Below are 16189 nucleotides of genomic sequence, written 5' to 3' on the forward strand. Positions count from 1 at the left end.
CCTTGAAATGGATTGTCCCACATTGAAACTTTAAGAGAGCTTTGTTGAGTATATAAGCTCTAGTTTACAACACTTGGGTTGGGCCCCAAGGGGCACCCCAAGTTTGTAGAAGGGAGGAGTTATGAACAAAGTGAACCTTAGCCCAAATCACTACGCGCGCGCACGCCGCTGCTGCCGCCGGGCCGAGCCGTGCCGGTTGTGGGTTGGGTCGGTTCTTATATAAAAATTTTTGGACAAAATTCATTTGAATTTTTTCAAAAAATTATTGCGGGAATTTAATTTAAATTTGAATTCAAATTTTTTGTGCCTTTTCCATATTCCACTATAGTGCAAATTTCGGACAGGCTTTTTAAACTGCCGGACAAATTCAAAACTATCCAAACAGTTTTTCAATCTGTTATATTTCGGACAGATTCAATTTCAAAACTGCCCTGGTAGTTACAGGTTCAAAACAGTAACTGTATTTGTTCAGTTACAGGTTTAAATCTGTCCAGATTTCAAACAGCACCTGTTTATTCAAAATTCAGATCTATTGAAGTTTGATTTCACACCTTTTCAGTCCTATTTATATCTGAACCAATCCAGTAGTTTTTTCAATTCGAAAAAACAGTCTGAAATTTTCATTTGTAGTCCATTTTGTTGATTTGCATTATTTATCTTCATATTAGTTTTTAAAGGCAAATTAAAGAGAGTATAGAACACAAGGTTCTAGTTTGCCGTACAAATTTGTTTGGAGTGCTACTACAAATTTGTGAAGATCATTGTATTCTGGGAGATAGACGCCACTTATCCGTAAGCACCGTAGCAGGGCGAATCTGTCTTTAGGACAAAGTGTCACACACTCGATTTAGTCTTTTTTTTTTAATTCAGTTCGATAAATAAGTTCGATACGTTATTTATTTATTTGTTTGGTTTTGTTTCAATTTATTTTATTTACACAGAAGATTGTTCCAACATGCAGTTGACATTCAATTTCTATGGCCACCAGCATAAGGCACGAAGTAACCTTATCTTCATGTTATTTTTTTCTTCTAGAATGCAGCTTCTCTGTTTGATACTCACTGTATAATTGGAGCAATTATTATGTTTTTCTCACATAAATACATTTTTTAGGTATTGAGTACTATTTTATTTGATAAATTATTCATATTTTAATCTTTCATGATAACGAAACTGCATTGAGTTTTTATCTTGCGCGCATTATTTTGGATAATATAAACATCTTAAAATTAGATTGATCATGACTATAAAAAAACTTTAATCCAAATTTAAGCACCTTAAGCTTCAATTCAAGGAGCTACTTTTGTTTGAAGTATATTAGTTGGTCCACTTTTGAAAATGCATTTTCATGGCATTGGTATGTCATAGGTGAGAAAAAACTTAAACAAAAAGCAGAGAAAGGGTTTGGTTGTGCAATGAGGTTGTGGGATGTCGGGAAATGAAGGTATAGGGAGAAAAAAAGTGCAACCAAATGAATAGAACAGTGAGGGAAAGATATAGAGGATACGACAGCGGGAAATGGTCTGCAATTAAATTAATGGATTTGATTTAGTTTAAAAGAGGAGATATAAGTTAAAATGATTACAAATGTACATTGGCAAAAATATCAGTATGAACTGGATAGTTAATATTTATGCTACATGCTAAATTTTATGTTTAGAAATTTTTTTATTAGTTGGAAATTAATTATATTTGCTTGATTAATTTTTCTAAATGTTCTATTAAGTGTTTAGAGGCTAAAAGTTGAACTTCTGAAATCATGTTTAAGAGTTAAGATTTAATGTGGTTAGAACCAGAAATTGAACTTTTTATTTGTGTTTGATGACTTTAGCTTTTGCAATTGTTATAAATAGTTATATATACATACATATACAAACCCCTCTCACTCTCTCACATCTGCATACACTTCCCCTCCCCACCAGGTCTTGATCCAAAGCCCTTTATAATGGCTTCTTTGTTGATGCAATAAAGGTTGTTATTGCGTAAGAATACTTTTGATGGTTGATTTCAAAGTGGGTTATATATTTTGACAAACCACAAAACAAAAATGAAAATCCACTTATCTATATAATAAACCACAAGGGTTTTTGAATATGTCCTACAATTGTCTTAGAGATACAATTGTTTTTAATGGTTGAGATCAATCATAATCAACATCTGACGGTTAAAAGTATAAGTTGAACAAAATGTGTGTTGATGCTAGACCTTTGGTTTTCACTTACCAATACCTCTGTCTATCACAAATGTCTCTCTCCCCCTTAAAAGTTAGTTTCTTTAGAACATAATTTGAAGACCGAAAAGAGCTCTACTTAGTTTGAATTCCTAGACTTGAATGAGGAGAAGAGCTCTATTGGTTTTGATGTAAATGGGATCACCTTAAAAGTTAGTTTCTTTACAACATAATTTAAAGACCGGAAAGAGCTCTACTTAGTTTTACTCTTTCTCTCTCTCTCTCTCTCTCTCTCTCTCTCTCTCTCTCTCTCTCTCTCACACACACACACACACACACAACCTCTTTGCAAGTGATGATAATGGCATTTTGTGAATTTCGTTGAGCGTTTTTGTCTTTGGGATTGTGCTTTGTACATAATTTAGTTTTATTTTGATTGTCTTTTTCTTTATGTTTATGTATAGCTCATTTGCTGCTTCAAGTCTCAGTTTAGGTGTACGGTCAGAAGATTGAATATCTTTGTTAACTGGTTTTACTTGCTTTGGTTTTAGCTATGTTGCGATTCACTTCCCCACATTTTATCTTGGTAATTTTTTTTATTCTCTGGATGGGTTTGGGGATGGCTTGAACCATATAAAGCACTTGAAAATTCTAAATGTTTAAGGAGGCAATTCGTTTTGTAGAAGACAAAATACCAGAAATTAGAAAATGGGAGAATGATTTGATACAGTTGTACTGAGTAATATCCATACACTAACTAAAGATTTGATGCACTAATTTAGTCATCCATGAGATTTTTTTTTTATGATAGCAATCGCTTAAATATTGTTTTGAAGTCTTTATGAGTAAAAGGGCAATTTCTCATGTCTTATTCAAACTTAGATAGCATCTTTATTTTGTTTCTATGTGAAACATTTGATTTTATTTGTGAAGTGATGATTGGTCCTTTATATCAAAGGAAAAAACTGATTTTGCTTGCGGGATTATTGTTCAGATTCATTTTTTCCTTCGAAATTAGTTTTAGTGTTTGTTGTGGCCAATACAAGCTATGCATTTCATATCATCTTTTTTTTTTTTTCTCAATTAATTTGTCATGTGTTGCTTCATGCATTGTTGGGAACTTAAAATTGTGGCGTCATAATGTCTTTCAAAGATTACAAATATTGTTTTTTATAGTAGTGATGACACAAATTTTTTATTTTTTCGTGAATTTTGCGATGAATAGTTTGTGTTTTTTTAGGGCTTTTTAATTTTATTTTTATTATTTGATCTATTTACAGAGCTTAGATAATTGGAAAAATGGCGAGTTCATCAATGCGTGTTCTATGTTTGCTTCACTGTAGTAATTCATTATCTAGATCAAAGTGTTTGGAGAGGTTTGCCTAATTCATATTTTTGTTGTTGTTGAAATTTGCTCCCTGGTTCAACTAGGAAAACTTCTATACAAGAGTTATCATTTTATTGATAGGTTTCACTAGGTAAAGCCTGTGTAAATTTCTCTCTTACATTCATGTTTAGAATCTTCGCTCAATGCTATTTTTCATGTGTGTTTCAGCCAATGATGAGGTTAGAAGTATGCTTACCACTGATATATTCAGAGCTATTAGAGAAGTACATTAATTTTGTGCTGAAAGAAGGGGATTAATTACAAAACAAATTGAAAGAAGATTATTTGTTGCTATGACAATGTTCAAACCAAACCAAACCAAATTAAACCAAGCCTTTAGTCCCATTGCTATGACAATGTCATTGCAAAAAATTGTGAAACATGCAATTATCACTTTTAAACATGGGTTTGTTGAGTTTTTTTGGTATTGTTCAAATTGAAACCGTAAAATCATCTGATTCAATAATATTATATTAAGCTATTCATGCATTTGTTATTGTTCTTCAAATTATTTTTATTATTGCAATGAGTTCATTTTGTTGTCAAATTAGAGTTGCTTTTAAAGAATCATTTTGTTGATTTCTCACATGTATTTTGATGCGATTTCTCATAGCTATTGGTTTTTTAAAGTGAATTTAAGAGAGTGATTTTGTTGTAGGTGGCTGATCCGTATTGGAAACGTTGGGTTATGTTGCTTCTCTTTATGTGTGTAGTTGGTTGGCTCTCATTCTAAACCGGATGGTTAATTATTATTTTTTTTAGTTAGATAAGATGATTACTCTTTTGTACCAAAATATTCATTCACCTTTTCTTGAAGGTATTGAAATTTGATAAAGTGAAAAGATTACCAGTTATGATACTAATTTAGTAACATCTTTTTATTGAAGGTTTGCTATACATGTGTCATTTTGACGTGGATTGAATTCTAAAATTTGTTGTTTGGACTTGAATTTTAGCAAATATTTTTAGATTCTATTATTTGCTTATGCTACACTGTAATATAAAATTCATTATTTGAACTGTAATTTTGAAGTTTGTTATTTGAAATTTATGAATGTTTTTGTCAGTTTACTATGTAGAAACAATTTCAACTTCTTATTTGTGAAGTATTAAACTAGAGTAATATATCATTTTAAATTGATTTATTACAATTGAATTCCGTTACCCGTGTGGTACCAAAAAAATTATTGACCGTGCATTCAGGCATGGGTTATCCCTAGTATTTTTATAATTTAGGGGTGATTTGAGAACCCAAATAAAAGCTGCGTTGTGCAACTTTAAAAACACAACTTGAGACAGCTAAAAACGCTAGAATACTATTTGGGAAGTTAGCAAAAAGCAAGGTGTGAAATTACATGAACTACCCTCCATGTTTACAAGTTGAGGAATAGGGCAAATCACCGTTTGAGATATTTTGATTATTTTATTGTAATGTGAAATCATAAATAAATATTAACTCAAAAAGTAAAAAAATAATTTTTTATCAACTTTTAAAATCATTTTCTAAAAATGTTGAAAAACTTAATTAAAAGTTAAAAATTATTTTTTAATTATTTTTTCAAAATCAATCGTGATAGAGGCCTCGAATTCGAGGCCTCGAATTTGGCTCGAATGCCGTTTTTTTTTTGGGGCTGCTGTGTTAGTTAGTTTAGTTTTTTTTTTTTTTAAAAGTCTAATATAAAATATTATACATTTCGCATCAACTCATCATATAAAATTATATGAAATTAATAAAATTTAATCAACAGTTTAACTGATCAGTTGATAAAACTGATCAGTCAATTTTATCATTTAACCAGTCCAATTTAATTGACTGATCAGTTAAACTGTTGGTTAAAATTCGTTAATTCCATATAATTTTGTACAATGAGTTAGTACAAGATGTCTAATTTTTTGGCACACCCCTACACATAACCACCATTAAAAAAAAAATTTAAAAAAAAAACCAACACAGCCTAACAAATAAAATTAAATTAAATTAAAAAAAATTGATCAGTCAATTTTATTATCCAATCAGTCCAACCCAACTCACTTACAAAATGTCTAATTTTTTAGCACACCCCTATACATAATCACCCTAAAAAAAAAAAAAGAAGAAGAAGAAAAAGAAGAAGAAGAAGAAGTAAATTTCGAGGCAAATTCGAACCTCGAATTTGAGGTCGAGGCTGAATCATTAATCTTTCAAAGATTATCCCTTAAGAGGTAAAATAATACTTCCCAATATTTTAAAAATCTATTTATATAATTTTTATAATTTAAAAGTCAAAATAAATATTTTTCAATAATCTAGGAATCTCCGTGTAATAACCTAAAAATAGATTTTGAACAAAAAGCTATCAGTGCGCTGAGGACAGTCGTTCTCTTGTGAGTCCTCATCAGCAATGGCGGCTTCTCTGCAACTCACTGTGAAACCCTTCAAAACCCATCATTTCCATTCCAAATCTTTATCCAAACACGCCCCTAAATTCGCTACGATCCGCTGCTCCGCCACCTCACCCTCAAGGCGCTACTCCATCACTCTTCTTGCCGGCGATGGCATCGGCCCCGAAGTCATCTCCGTTGCCAAGAACGCCCTCCAGCTCGCTGGCTCTCTCGAAGGTACAAAACCCCTTTTCTCAAAATCCTAGCTTCATTTTCCGTTTGTTTACCGAGAAAACAAAGGAAAAAAAAAAAAGAGCATGATTCGAATTGTTCCTGTTTGTTTATGTGGCTGAATGTTGTTCTCGGGATCAACATTGCTGTAATGTATAGTTTAGTCTACGAAATTTTGTCCTTTTTTCAACGGGGTTCAGAACCAAACCCAGTTGTTGTTTTTTTTTCAGGGTTTAGGGTTTAATAAGTTTAATTGCCATTATGCATTAGGATTAAATTTTATTTCAAGGAGATATCCAGGGTTTGTAGATGTCCTTTATTTTTTAAGTAGATTTAAATTATTGCATTTAGAAAGGTAATGTACTTCAACTTGAAATAGTGCTATTCAATTAATCAATTAAAATTTCCTATCCAATCTTTCTCTGTTTCTCCACTTCTTTCTATAATTTATCAAATTTATCTTTCTCCTTGCAAATTGGTTCTCAACTTGGCACTCATTGTTCAAGTCCTCTTCATCTGAGGCAAAAATAACTTCTACATAGTCGCTTGTTAAGTATTTGGCTTATAGGGTTTTTCAATGTTGCTGGCACACTCGAAATTACTTTTAGGGTGTAACAGTGAGTTAAAATTGGCATTTTGTATCCAGGGATTGAATTTGGCTTCAAGGAGATGCCTGTGGGTGGGGCTGCCTTGGATTTGACTGGAGTTCCATTGCCGGAGGAGACCCTTTCGGCTGCAAAGAAATCTGATGCTGTTCTTCTTGGTGCAATTGGAGGGTAATTGCATCTCCTTACCTTCACAATTCCACTTGGTTCTCTGTGTTGGCATTAGTTTCTGTGATGGTTGATTTTTGTTTTCCAGATATAAATGGGATAATAATGAAAAACATTTAAAGCCTGAGACAGGATTACTTCAGCTTCGGGCAGGTCTTAAGGTCTTTGCAAATTTGAGGCCAGCTTCTGTCCTGCCACAGGTATTCCATGGCCTATTACATTTAAATGATGCAGAGTTCTAGTCTCTTGCTTTGTATTCTAAAAGTTTTCAAATTTGATTATGTACCAGTAAATAGTGTTTGAATTTAATGAAGGGGAGAATAAAGTTCTCTAATGTGTCTCTGATCAAAGGTAACAAGCATTTGGCCAAAAGAAAATACTAAGTTGAGTCAGTTCCCTGTGAGATTTGGTAAATGATAGCATCTCCATTTGGCTGCGGTAGTAATGCCCAAGTTTTTTTTATACTATGTGAGGCATTATCACATGACTCTTAATGGGATTAAATATGGTTACAATGAAGGGCTTGAAATTCAAATACCCAAGTAACAGTTCTTGCCACACTTTGTCATAAGTTATGCTGTGTGTATAATAAATTCTTGGTTGGCTTTGGAGTGGATGTCCATTTCCATGATCTTCTTATTCAGTCCATCAATCAATAAAAACAATCTAGGTTTGCACAAAACTTTTCAAATAGTGAACAAGTATTTAATTCAAACCCTAATTTCCCAAACCCTAACTCTAATCCCTATGCCTGTATTTAATTCCTAAACTATCGAATGAATCTATTAAATACTCTAGGGAAAAATAACATTATGAAATCATAAAATTCAGCATAAAACACTCTTTTCAGTGTATATTGATTTGATTTGCCTTCAGCATGACCTAATCAATACTCCAAAGGCTTTCATTGTGGTTGTCAATTGTATCTGGAACCCCACTATTTCGTATATGTCAATAGGTCAATATTAGGTATCTATTTATGATCCTTCTGTGTAGACAGTTTGTCAATAGACAGACAAATTACAGGTCACATATGGTTTTGGAAACTATTTCTTTCCTGGTGATATGTATACACAATCACACTTGTGTTCCACTTTTACCTGCATTTTCTTTATAACCTTGGTGAAATAAAGCACTTAATTAGGGACATGATTTTCCTGGCCAAAGACTATGACCAAACATTTTTTGTTTTGGACCTGAAATTGATGAGGGTCTAATTTGTAGCTTTTGATTTATATTTGAGAATCAGGTTCATGGGTATCCCTTGACACCCCCAAGATTAAGGCCTAATGCTTAGCTAATATTATAAATAAAAATAAATTAAAAAACTTATCTCATATCACCATTATTGAAAACACATTAAAAAAAATATATATTTAAAAAATTCTATTTCTTATGTTAGCTTATGATAAATAAGTTCTTCATTTTCTAAGCTAGTATGTCCTTGTTTTACAAAAGATTTTTAGTAGATCCCTATTCTTACATATTTGTGGTTTGTGTGGAATTACTAATAATAATGCTACGCATTAATTTTTGGTTGTATGGATGCCATTGAGCTATAACGAAGCATATAAAATTCAGTCTATTACATATTTTGAAGATCTGAAATTTCATATAGGAGGTTGTGACCCCCTTTTTTTAATTATAAATTATGAAAGATCAAATTAAATTCAAAATGATTTTTGTCCTTCAATTAAATCCAAGGTTATGATCTGATAAATCCCTTTGCAGCTTTTCCATTGATATGATACTTATTTTGAGGCTGGCAAGCAGTTAGATGTGTCCATGTAAACTAGCTTGTAGATATAAATGTAATTTTTGAACTTCTATTATTTGAAAATTTTGGCATCCATGTAAGTGGAGTGGAATCTTTTCATTCACCTGGCAACAAGTGATACATTGACTTCTCATTTCAATTTTTGTACTGTGCATTCATGAGCCATGTCTTGTGAAAGTCAAATCCTTAAAGTCAAGTAGAGTCTACAACTTGTGCAGGTACAAAAAGACATGTTGAAATGAATAATTTCCTTTTTTACTTTTTCTAAAATATTTATTTATTGGTTTACCTTTTAAGGGCACAGACATAATTGAATCCTAAACCTTATCCTTCCTGAAGCTTTGACTATATATCAGTTTATGTTGATGGTGAGTATATTTGTTGAATTTTTAGTTGATGGTTACCATTATTGTGGCTGCTAGTCTACCTGTGTCTCTGCAGCATAATTTTATCAAAAGAAACTTGCATGTTAGTTTCCATTGAAGAAGCCTGTGGTACAAGTGATCGTTGGTGACTCTAGGAATTTTGCTGATGGGGTCACTTAAATTTTTCAACACACAAAGTCACATTGCATCAAACCAACCCTTGCTAAATGAAATTAATTATAATATTGTTTATTTTGAACTCAATTCTGTTTACGCTAATTCAAAAAAAAAAAAACTACTTTTTAATATTTTGTTTGTTTACTAGATTAACTCTAAAGTACCAAACAAAAAGATTAGATTGACCTCAAATGATAACTGATGATAGCAGCTTCCCGGTGGCCCAATGACTAGAGAGAGAAATAGTCCGTGTGTCTTAAACCAGCCTCTTGCCGTCGTTAACCTGCAAAACAAGCCCGGAAGGATTAACTGGTGGGTGTCTTCCTTTCAGGCCGCCGATGGAGAAGTTAGATGTCTAAGTCTTGCTTGAGGATAGAGATGATATGATACTAGTGCGTAGAAAAATGTGTTTGTGCGTGGGTAGGATTTCTTACTTGTTACCTCAATGGATCTTTGGTACCCCTCTTAGAGGATGCCACGTGGCGTATCTGCTTTAGGGACCGTGTTCTAACATTCCTACGGGATCAAGTGGTAGGTGAGGGTCCAGAGTTTTGGCATTGTCTGACCGCCACGTTTGGTGCAGCTAAGGTTTAATGGGAAATTGACCTTACAATCGGGGTCAGCAGCCTTGATCTGCAAGTTAGATGACCGACCGAGCTGGCCTGTGGTGTTGAGCTTAGGCTTCTCTCTCCAAGGAGGGTGTGGGCCAGGTTAGGGCCTTGGGCCTTTGTGCTGGATTGGGCCCCAGTCATCAATAACAAAGAGACAAGATTGAACCAGTGTTTTCATTCTTCTTGATGCTCTCACATGATAAATCTTATGCGTATTTTGTGAATAAATTTTATATATCTAGCTGAATATTTTCAATTTGATGGGGTGAGTTGACCCAGTAATCATTCCAATACATAGGGCTGCCCCTGCAAACAAATCCATGAATTAGTTTAAACATGAGCCTTATCTTTTCTAGAATGTTCATGAGTACCCATTTGACAAGAGACTGTGTTTTGTTACTCTCATTATTGCCTTTTTGTATGCAATGTGTCTATGAATATGCTATATGTTGTTTTCCACTTTTAGATGTTCATTCTCTGTGTTTACCAAATCCAGTTAGTAGATGCTTCAACTTTGAAGAAAGAGGTTGCTGAAGGCGTTGACCTCATGGTTGTGAGGGAGCTTACAGGAGGTTAGTGCACTTGGATGTAAGCTAAGGTCATTCAGAATGAGTTTTCTGCATTATGCCTCTTTTCTTTTCTTTTGCTCATTTGTATTTTATTTTTTGGGATTCTGACTCTTTTTCCTGACGATAGGTATTTATTTTGGAAAACCAAGGGGTTTTGGCTCAAATGAGAATGGTGAGGAGATTGGTTTCAACACTGAGGTCTATGCTACCTATGAGGTAGTTCTCTGATGCAACTTCCCTTTACCAGTGAACTTCCATGTGAATGATACCAGAATTTTACTTTCATCGCCCCCTCCACCCCTTCCACAGATATTAACCTGTGAAACGAGATCTAGAAAACTATTATAGTTACATTTTTAATTTTAATCTTTGTTATGTCTTCAATGTTATAAGTTTTGTGGTTACAATTTACTGTAGTCCAGCTAGACTAAATAAAACTGATCCTAGGTGAGCTCTATTTGGGTTTTTGATGAATGGCTAATTTATGAGTGAAAGTGGAACAAATAATCTATGGTGTTAGTAAATGAAAATTTCTTCTTTTCCGAAGGACTGCATTACTTTTTTGTCCTGCTTATATAGACAGAAGGTAAGAGAAAAGGATACCTCAAAATAAATTATTTTGCCCACTGAAAAGAGAAGACAGTAGTATCTCTTCCCCTAAACGGTAATTTCACCCTGGTTGCCTGTTTTCAGAGATCTCAGATTTGGGGTCTGTTAATTTTTTTAGTGGATTAAGTTGGCACACCATCAATCAAAGAAAATCCAAGTGCATTTAGACAATCCTGAACTGACTGAGATTGTAGCTTTCCCAAGCCACTCTTAAAGAAGCCTATTTTCACTTGTCATTGTATATTATGTGTATACTACATTTCTTCATATTTTTTTTGTTTGATGTGAAAATCTTTCTTCATAGATTGATCGTATTGCTCGCATTGCATTTGAGACTGCTCAGAAGCGGCGTGGGAAACTCTGTTCTGTTGATAAAGCAAATGTCTTGGAGGTAGCTTTGCAGTTGACAGTTCCTTTTTTTTTTTTTTTTTTTAAAAAAAAAAAATCGTTTTATTGTTTTACATATCCTATACTATATCTTTTTTCAATTTAAGGTGTTATTTGGGAAATTTACTTTGGTTCCACTTTCATGACCATCTCAAAGCCGAAAGAAAGAGAGAAAATAAGTAATGATTTGCTGGTTTCTGCAAACATTTCCGAATGCAGTAACAAATGATATTTTAGACTGCAAATCACATTCTATAGATTGATAGTATACACATTCTCCGTAAATGTTACATAACACCAACCAATTAATACACACATGAGATGCTGGACCTTTTGAAAGATTTAGAAGACAGAAAAGTTTGATTGGTAGGTGACTGGTATAAGAAACCAGAAAGAGAAATAAATAAATAAATAAAAGAATGGTCAGAAAGGTCAAGTATGTGTATACATATATATATATTTTTTGATCAGCAAGATCAAGTATATATCTATCACCACATAACATACCAAAAAAGGCCATGTAATGGGAAGTGTTGAACTATAGGTCAGCCATCTCTGTGCCCCACATAATCATCTTCTCTAAGTTCCCTTTTAAAGAAATTTTTAAAGAATGGATACTTAACATCCTTGAGACACGAACAGTGGCAAGTTGGTAACAGCCCTGGTTTTGTTGGACTCCTGGTTGGTACATGTTTGTGGAATTAGAGAATGAATCCATTGCATGCCCTACATAGGCCTGTGTTTTTTACTTATCCTAAGTTTCCATGAGAGCAACTATGATCAGCTTTGTATAGTTTATGGTATCCAAAAACGTCCAATCATGAGTGAGTACGGAAGGTCACTGCTAAATCATCTTATCAATGGTGTTAAGTTAGATAACCCTTCATTGATGTCAGTCCTTTATCATGCACGGAATGTTTATCTCATTTCAACTCACCTTGACAATATATTGTCGTAACTTTTTTTGGGATTGGCTACAAGAATCTTGTTACCATCTATGACCATTACTTTCCATTAAATTATAGGCCACCATGCATTTGATGATTGCCTCGGTCCAATTCCTCTTTGGCTTTCCCTCAACTGGTAGTATCTTCAGTGTGGGCCATGTCTTCTCCTTCATTGGTACAGTAACTGGGCTTTGTTGCTTGTGACCAAATGAACTTAACTTCTGGAATTTTATCTTCTTCTCTGCAGTGCTTGATCCCAAAAAATTATAAAAAGCCTCTTAATCGTTTCAATGCACAGAAAGATCGTCCTTTTGGGGTCTGGTTCAATTCGAATACCAGTCAATGTGAGGGGTGATGTTCAATCGAATAGCTTAGATCCCTGCATGTGGAGCCTGCCAGTGCCAACTACTTTTTACTATGTTTTACTGTTACTATTTCTACTGAATACGCTCTTGTTTCAGCACACAATACTAAATTTGTAAAATTTTTTGCAAAATGCACACTATTAGTTTGTTAAATGGTTTATGAAGCACGGATACTTCAAAAGGGGAGACGTATCCATATCGGATACTTATCGGATACCGATACTCCTTGGATACTTGCGGGTACGTATCGGATACTTCTTAATTAATTTTTTATTAATTTTGAAGTATCGGATACTTAATTTTGAAGTATCGGATACTCGAAGTTACATATTACTTATAATATTTTGTTTAGTTCTTTGATAAGAGGAATATAGTAAAAGTTAAAGTAATAGAATTTGTCAAATTGATGTATCCTTATTGTCTCTCTCACTTCTCTCTCGCTTTCTCACTCTCTCACGTTTCTTGTCTTTGCTCTCATTCTTTTTTTGGTGTTGGCATGTAAAGATGATATTTAATTTGCATTTGCTTTTGTTTTTAGTTTTGGATGTTTTATGAATGTTTGAAGACTTTTAGGTTAATAGGAATCTCTCTCTTTATTTATTAATTTACTTTAAGTTTTATTTTCATGCATATTACATTATTAAAATTATAAAAATATATATTTTTTTACGAACGTATTCCCGCCGTACCTGTATCATATTTTTTCAAATTTTGACGTATCGCTATATCCATATCGCCATATCCGTATCCATGCTTCCTAGGTTATCATTGATGACTTAAAAAAGTATAGTTGCTGAAATTTTTATTTAATAATGGTTTTTTGGCTTTAGCTAAGGTCCTGTGATATTCACTGAAGAAGGGGAACAAGTTGAAGCTATTGACCTTGAAGACTTTTAGTTTTATAGGAATCTTTCTTCTTTATCAAGTTGTCTTTTGTTATAGGTTTTATTTTTATACATACTGCATTACTAAAAATTGTAAAAATAATATTTTTACGAACGTATCCCTGCCATGCCCGTACCCTAGTTTTTCAAATTTTTCCGTATCGCCGTATCCGTATCGTATCGTATCCGTATCCCGTATCTGTATCCGTGCTTCCTAGTAAATGGTTCTAAGCAATGCTTATGTAGAACTAGGAACAATAATGGTATATCATAAACTGTGTAGTTGTGAGGTTAAAATATCTAGTAGAATATAACTAAATAAATGCAATGTGTGAATTAATAATAAAGTTCATGTTTGCTTCTCTGAAAACTTAAATGTTACAATAATGGTAAATACATGAGGCTAAAGTTCGAACTACAATGCCATATTGATGAGGTTTCATTATTTTGTTATATTGGCCAGGCATCAATGCTTTGGAGGAAAAGAGTAATGGCAATAGCATCAGAGTACCCTGATGTTGAACTCTCTCACATGTATGTTGACAACGCTGCAATGCAGCTCGTTCGTAATCCAAAACAGGTTTGCCTTATCTTTACAATAAGTTGTGTAATTTATCTCTCACTCTATTTATGGCTAATCCAAAGTGCATTGAATAAATTATAGGTCTTATCTCTCTAACCACAAACTATTGCAGTTTGACACAATTGTGACAAACAATATATTTGGCGATATTTTATCTGATGAGGCTTCAATGATTACGGGGAGTATTGGGATGCTTCCATCTGCTAGTCTTGGCGAAGCGGTATTGGAAAATCACTTGCACGATTTTAGTTTTGGGTGTTTGTTTCTTTGTAGTATTCTTTTTTTCATAAATGGGAGTTTTCATGTAGTCGAATAATTTTTTTTTGGCAATTATTCATGTGTCCAGGGGCCTGGACTATTCGAACCCATACATGGGTCTGCACCTGATATTGCTGGACAGGTTGAAATTACAATAATTCAATTTTGTTTCCTCTGAATATAAATGCTATCATTTTTGTAAATGCATGTGAATATTTGTGCTGCACACTGGTCTAATGTGCAGGATAAAGCAAACCCTTTAGCAACTGTGCTCAGTGCTGCTATGCTTCTGAAGTATGGCTTGGGGGAAGAGAAGGCTGCCCAGAGAATTGAGACCGCAGTCTTGGATACTCTGAATAGGGGGTTTCGTACTGGTGACATATACTCCGAATCGGAAGGAAATGTATGTGGATTGTGTACTCTTTTTTTTTTTCTTTTGTCATCTTTTTCTGTTGTGGACCATTCACTTTAGTCATACGGATTTTTGCTTTTGTTATTCTCCATTTTTCTTTCCTAATCCGGCATTTGTTGTGGAGCAAAATGATTTATTATTTATTTTATTTTATTTTTTTGGCTTTGCATCGTGAGTGATGGTTATTAATCAAGAGAAAGCTATTTCTCCCCATCTAGTGTAGTGGAAACTTTTCTTTATATACTTTGAAAATGCGAATCAAACCTTTATTGTTAATATAGTTGCTGAATTTTTCTTGAATAATTTTCTGATTGGCGTTAAATGGCTAATGCTTGTTTTATCAGAAATTGGTTGGATGCAAAGAGATGGGCAAAGAGCTGGTGAAGTCCATTGATCCTGTTGTCGTATGAATTAAAGAAAGATGAGCCCTAAAGTTATGGGTTCATAAAATCCAACAGTGTTTGTGTACTCCAAGAGGATTTTGAGAACCAGATATTTTTGGTGCTCAGTTGGAAACCGTCACTTGGATTTCATTCTTGAAAATTTCTCAGAAGTCTAGTCCTTCTCAGTTTCTCCTCAATCCGTCCTCCTAGTCGTCTGCTAATTTTTTGGACTCAGCATTTCTAACAGTTGTATCTTAGTTACTAGGCTTTAGATTTATGCTGGCAATCGAGCTGTTGTAACATGAAAATGATGATGCAATAATGATTCAGATTTTTAACATGGAATTTGGACATGATTTGCTTTTGTAAATTTTAGCAGTTCTGTTTTGCACAGAAACCAATTACAAAATCGAACACCACCTTCTCACTGTGAGACTCACAAAAAGGTAAGCTCCAACTCATGTCGGTGGGAGGGTTGTCTTGTCCTGATCTATTTTTGTGTTTTTAGGTTTTTTCAAATTTTAGATACTATTTAGTTCTATGAGGTAGATATTAATAAAATGTTTGCAGGTGCAAGACATAGGCTCCGTTTGGTAGAGTTGTACAAAAGTGATTATAACTTATAGTTTAACAGCTTATAACTTATAGTTGTGAACATAAGCTGATTTTTTACTTATAAATTAAGTTTCTCCTCCTTCATTCAAAGAATAAGTTGATTTTTGACTTAGAAAAAATTATAAACTGTATTGTTAAGTTGAACCAAACACATCAAAATAGTTTAAATTAAGCTAAAAGTTGAAATAAGTTGGAAATAAACTCTACTAAATAGGGCCATAGTGGTCTATATTTGTTGCAGTTCATTTTTTGGTTGATCAATTTGTGCAGACTCATGTTAGAAGGTCATGCTTGAACTTTCCAGCGACAAATTTTTTTGGATAAC

General features: G+C 33.6%; 1 protein-coding gene across 1 annotated transcript; it reads left to right on the forward strand.

The window, feature by feature from the left end:
* The first annotated feature begins 5850 nt into the window (after window positions 1–5850).
* Window positions 5851–15619, forward strand: LOC114263094 (3-isopropylmalate dehydrogenase, chloroplastic). Its single transcript, XM_028203593.2, has 11 exons — window positions 5851–6155; window positions 6796–6925; window positions 7011–7122; window positions 10349–10424; window positions 10549–10637; window positions 11335–11421; window positions 14077–14193; window positions 14309–14416; window positions 14543–14596; window positions 14699–14857; window positions 15211–15619. The coding sequence occupies exons 1-11, from the start codon at window positions 5939–5941 to the stop codon at window positions 15274–15276; spliced, it is 1215 nt and encodes a 404-aa protein (XP_028059394.1). The 5' UTR covers window positions 5851–5938; the 3' UTR covers window positions 15277–15619.
* The last annotated feature ends 570 nt before the right edge of the window (window positions 15620–16189 follow it).

The sequence above is a fragment of the Camellia sinensis genome, chromosome 4 (genome assembly GCF_055761805.1).
Source record: "Camellia sinensis isolate YWXY chromosome 4, ASM5576180v1, whole genome shotgun sequence".
NCBI lineage: Eukaryota > Viridiplantae > Streptophyta > Magnoliopsida > Ericales > Theaceae > Camellia > Camellia sinensis.

Coding starts and splice junctions, on each gene's coding strand:
- LOC114263094 (XM_028203593.2), top strand. CDS start 5,939: ATGGCGGCTTCTCTGCAACTCACTGTGAAACCCTTCAAAACCCATCAT. Junction 6,926..7,010: donor CTTCTTGGTGCAATTGGAGG/GTAATTGCATCT, acceptor TTTGTTTTCCAG/ATATAAATGGGATAATAATG. Junction 14,194..14,308: donor TCGTTCGTAATCCAAAACAG/GTTTGCCTTATC, acceptor AAACTATTGCAG/TTTGACACAATTGTGACAAA.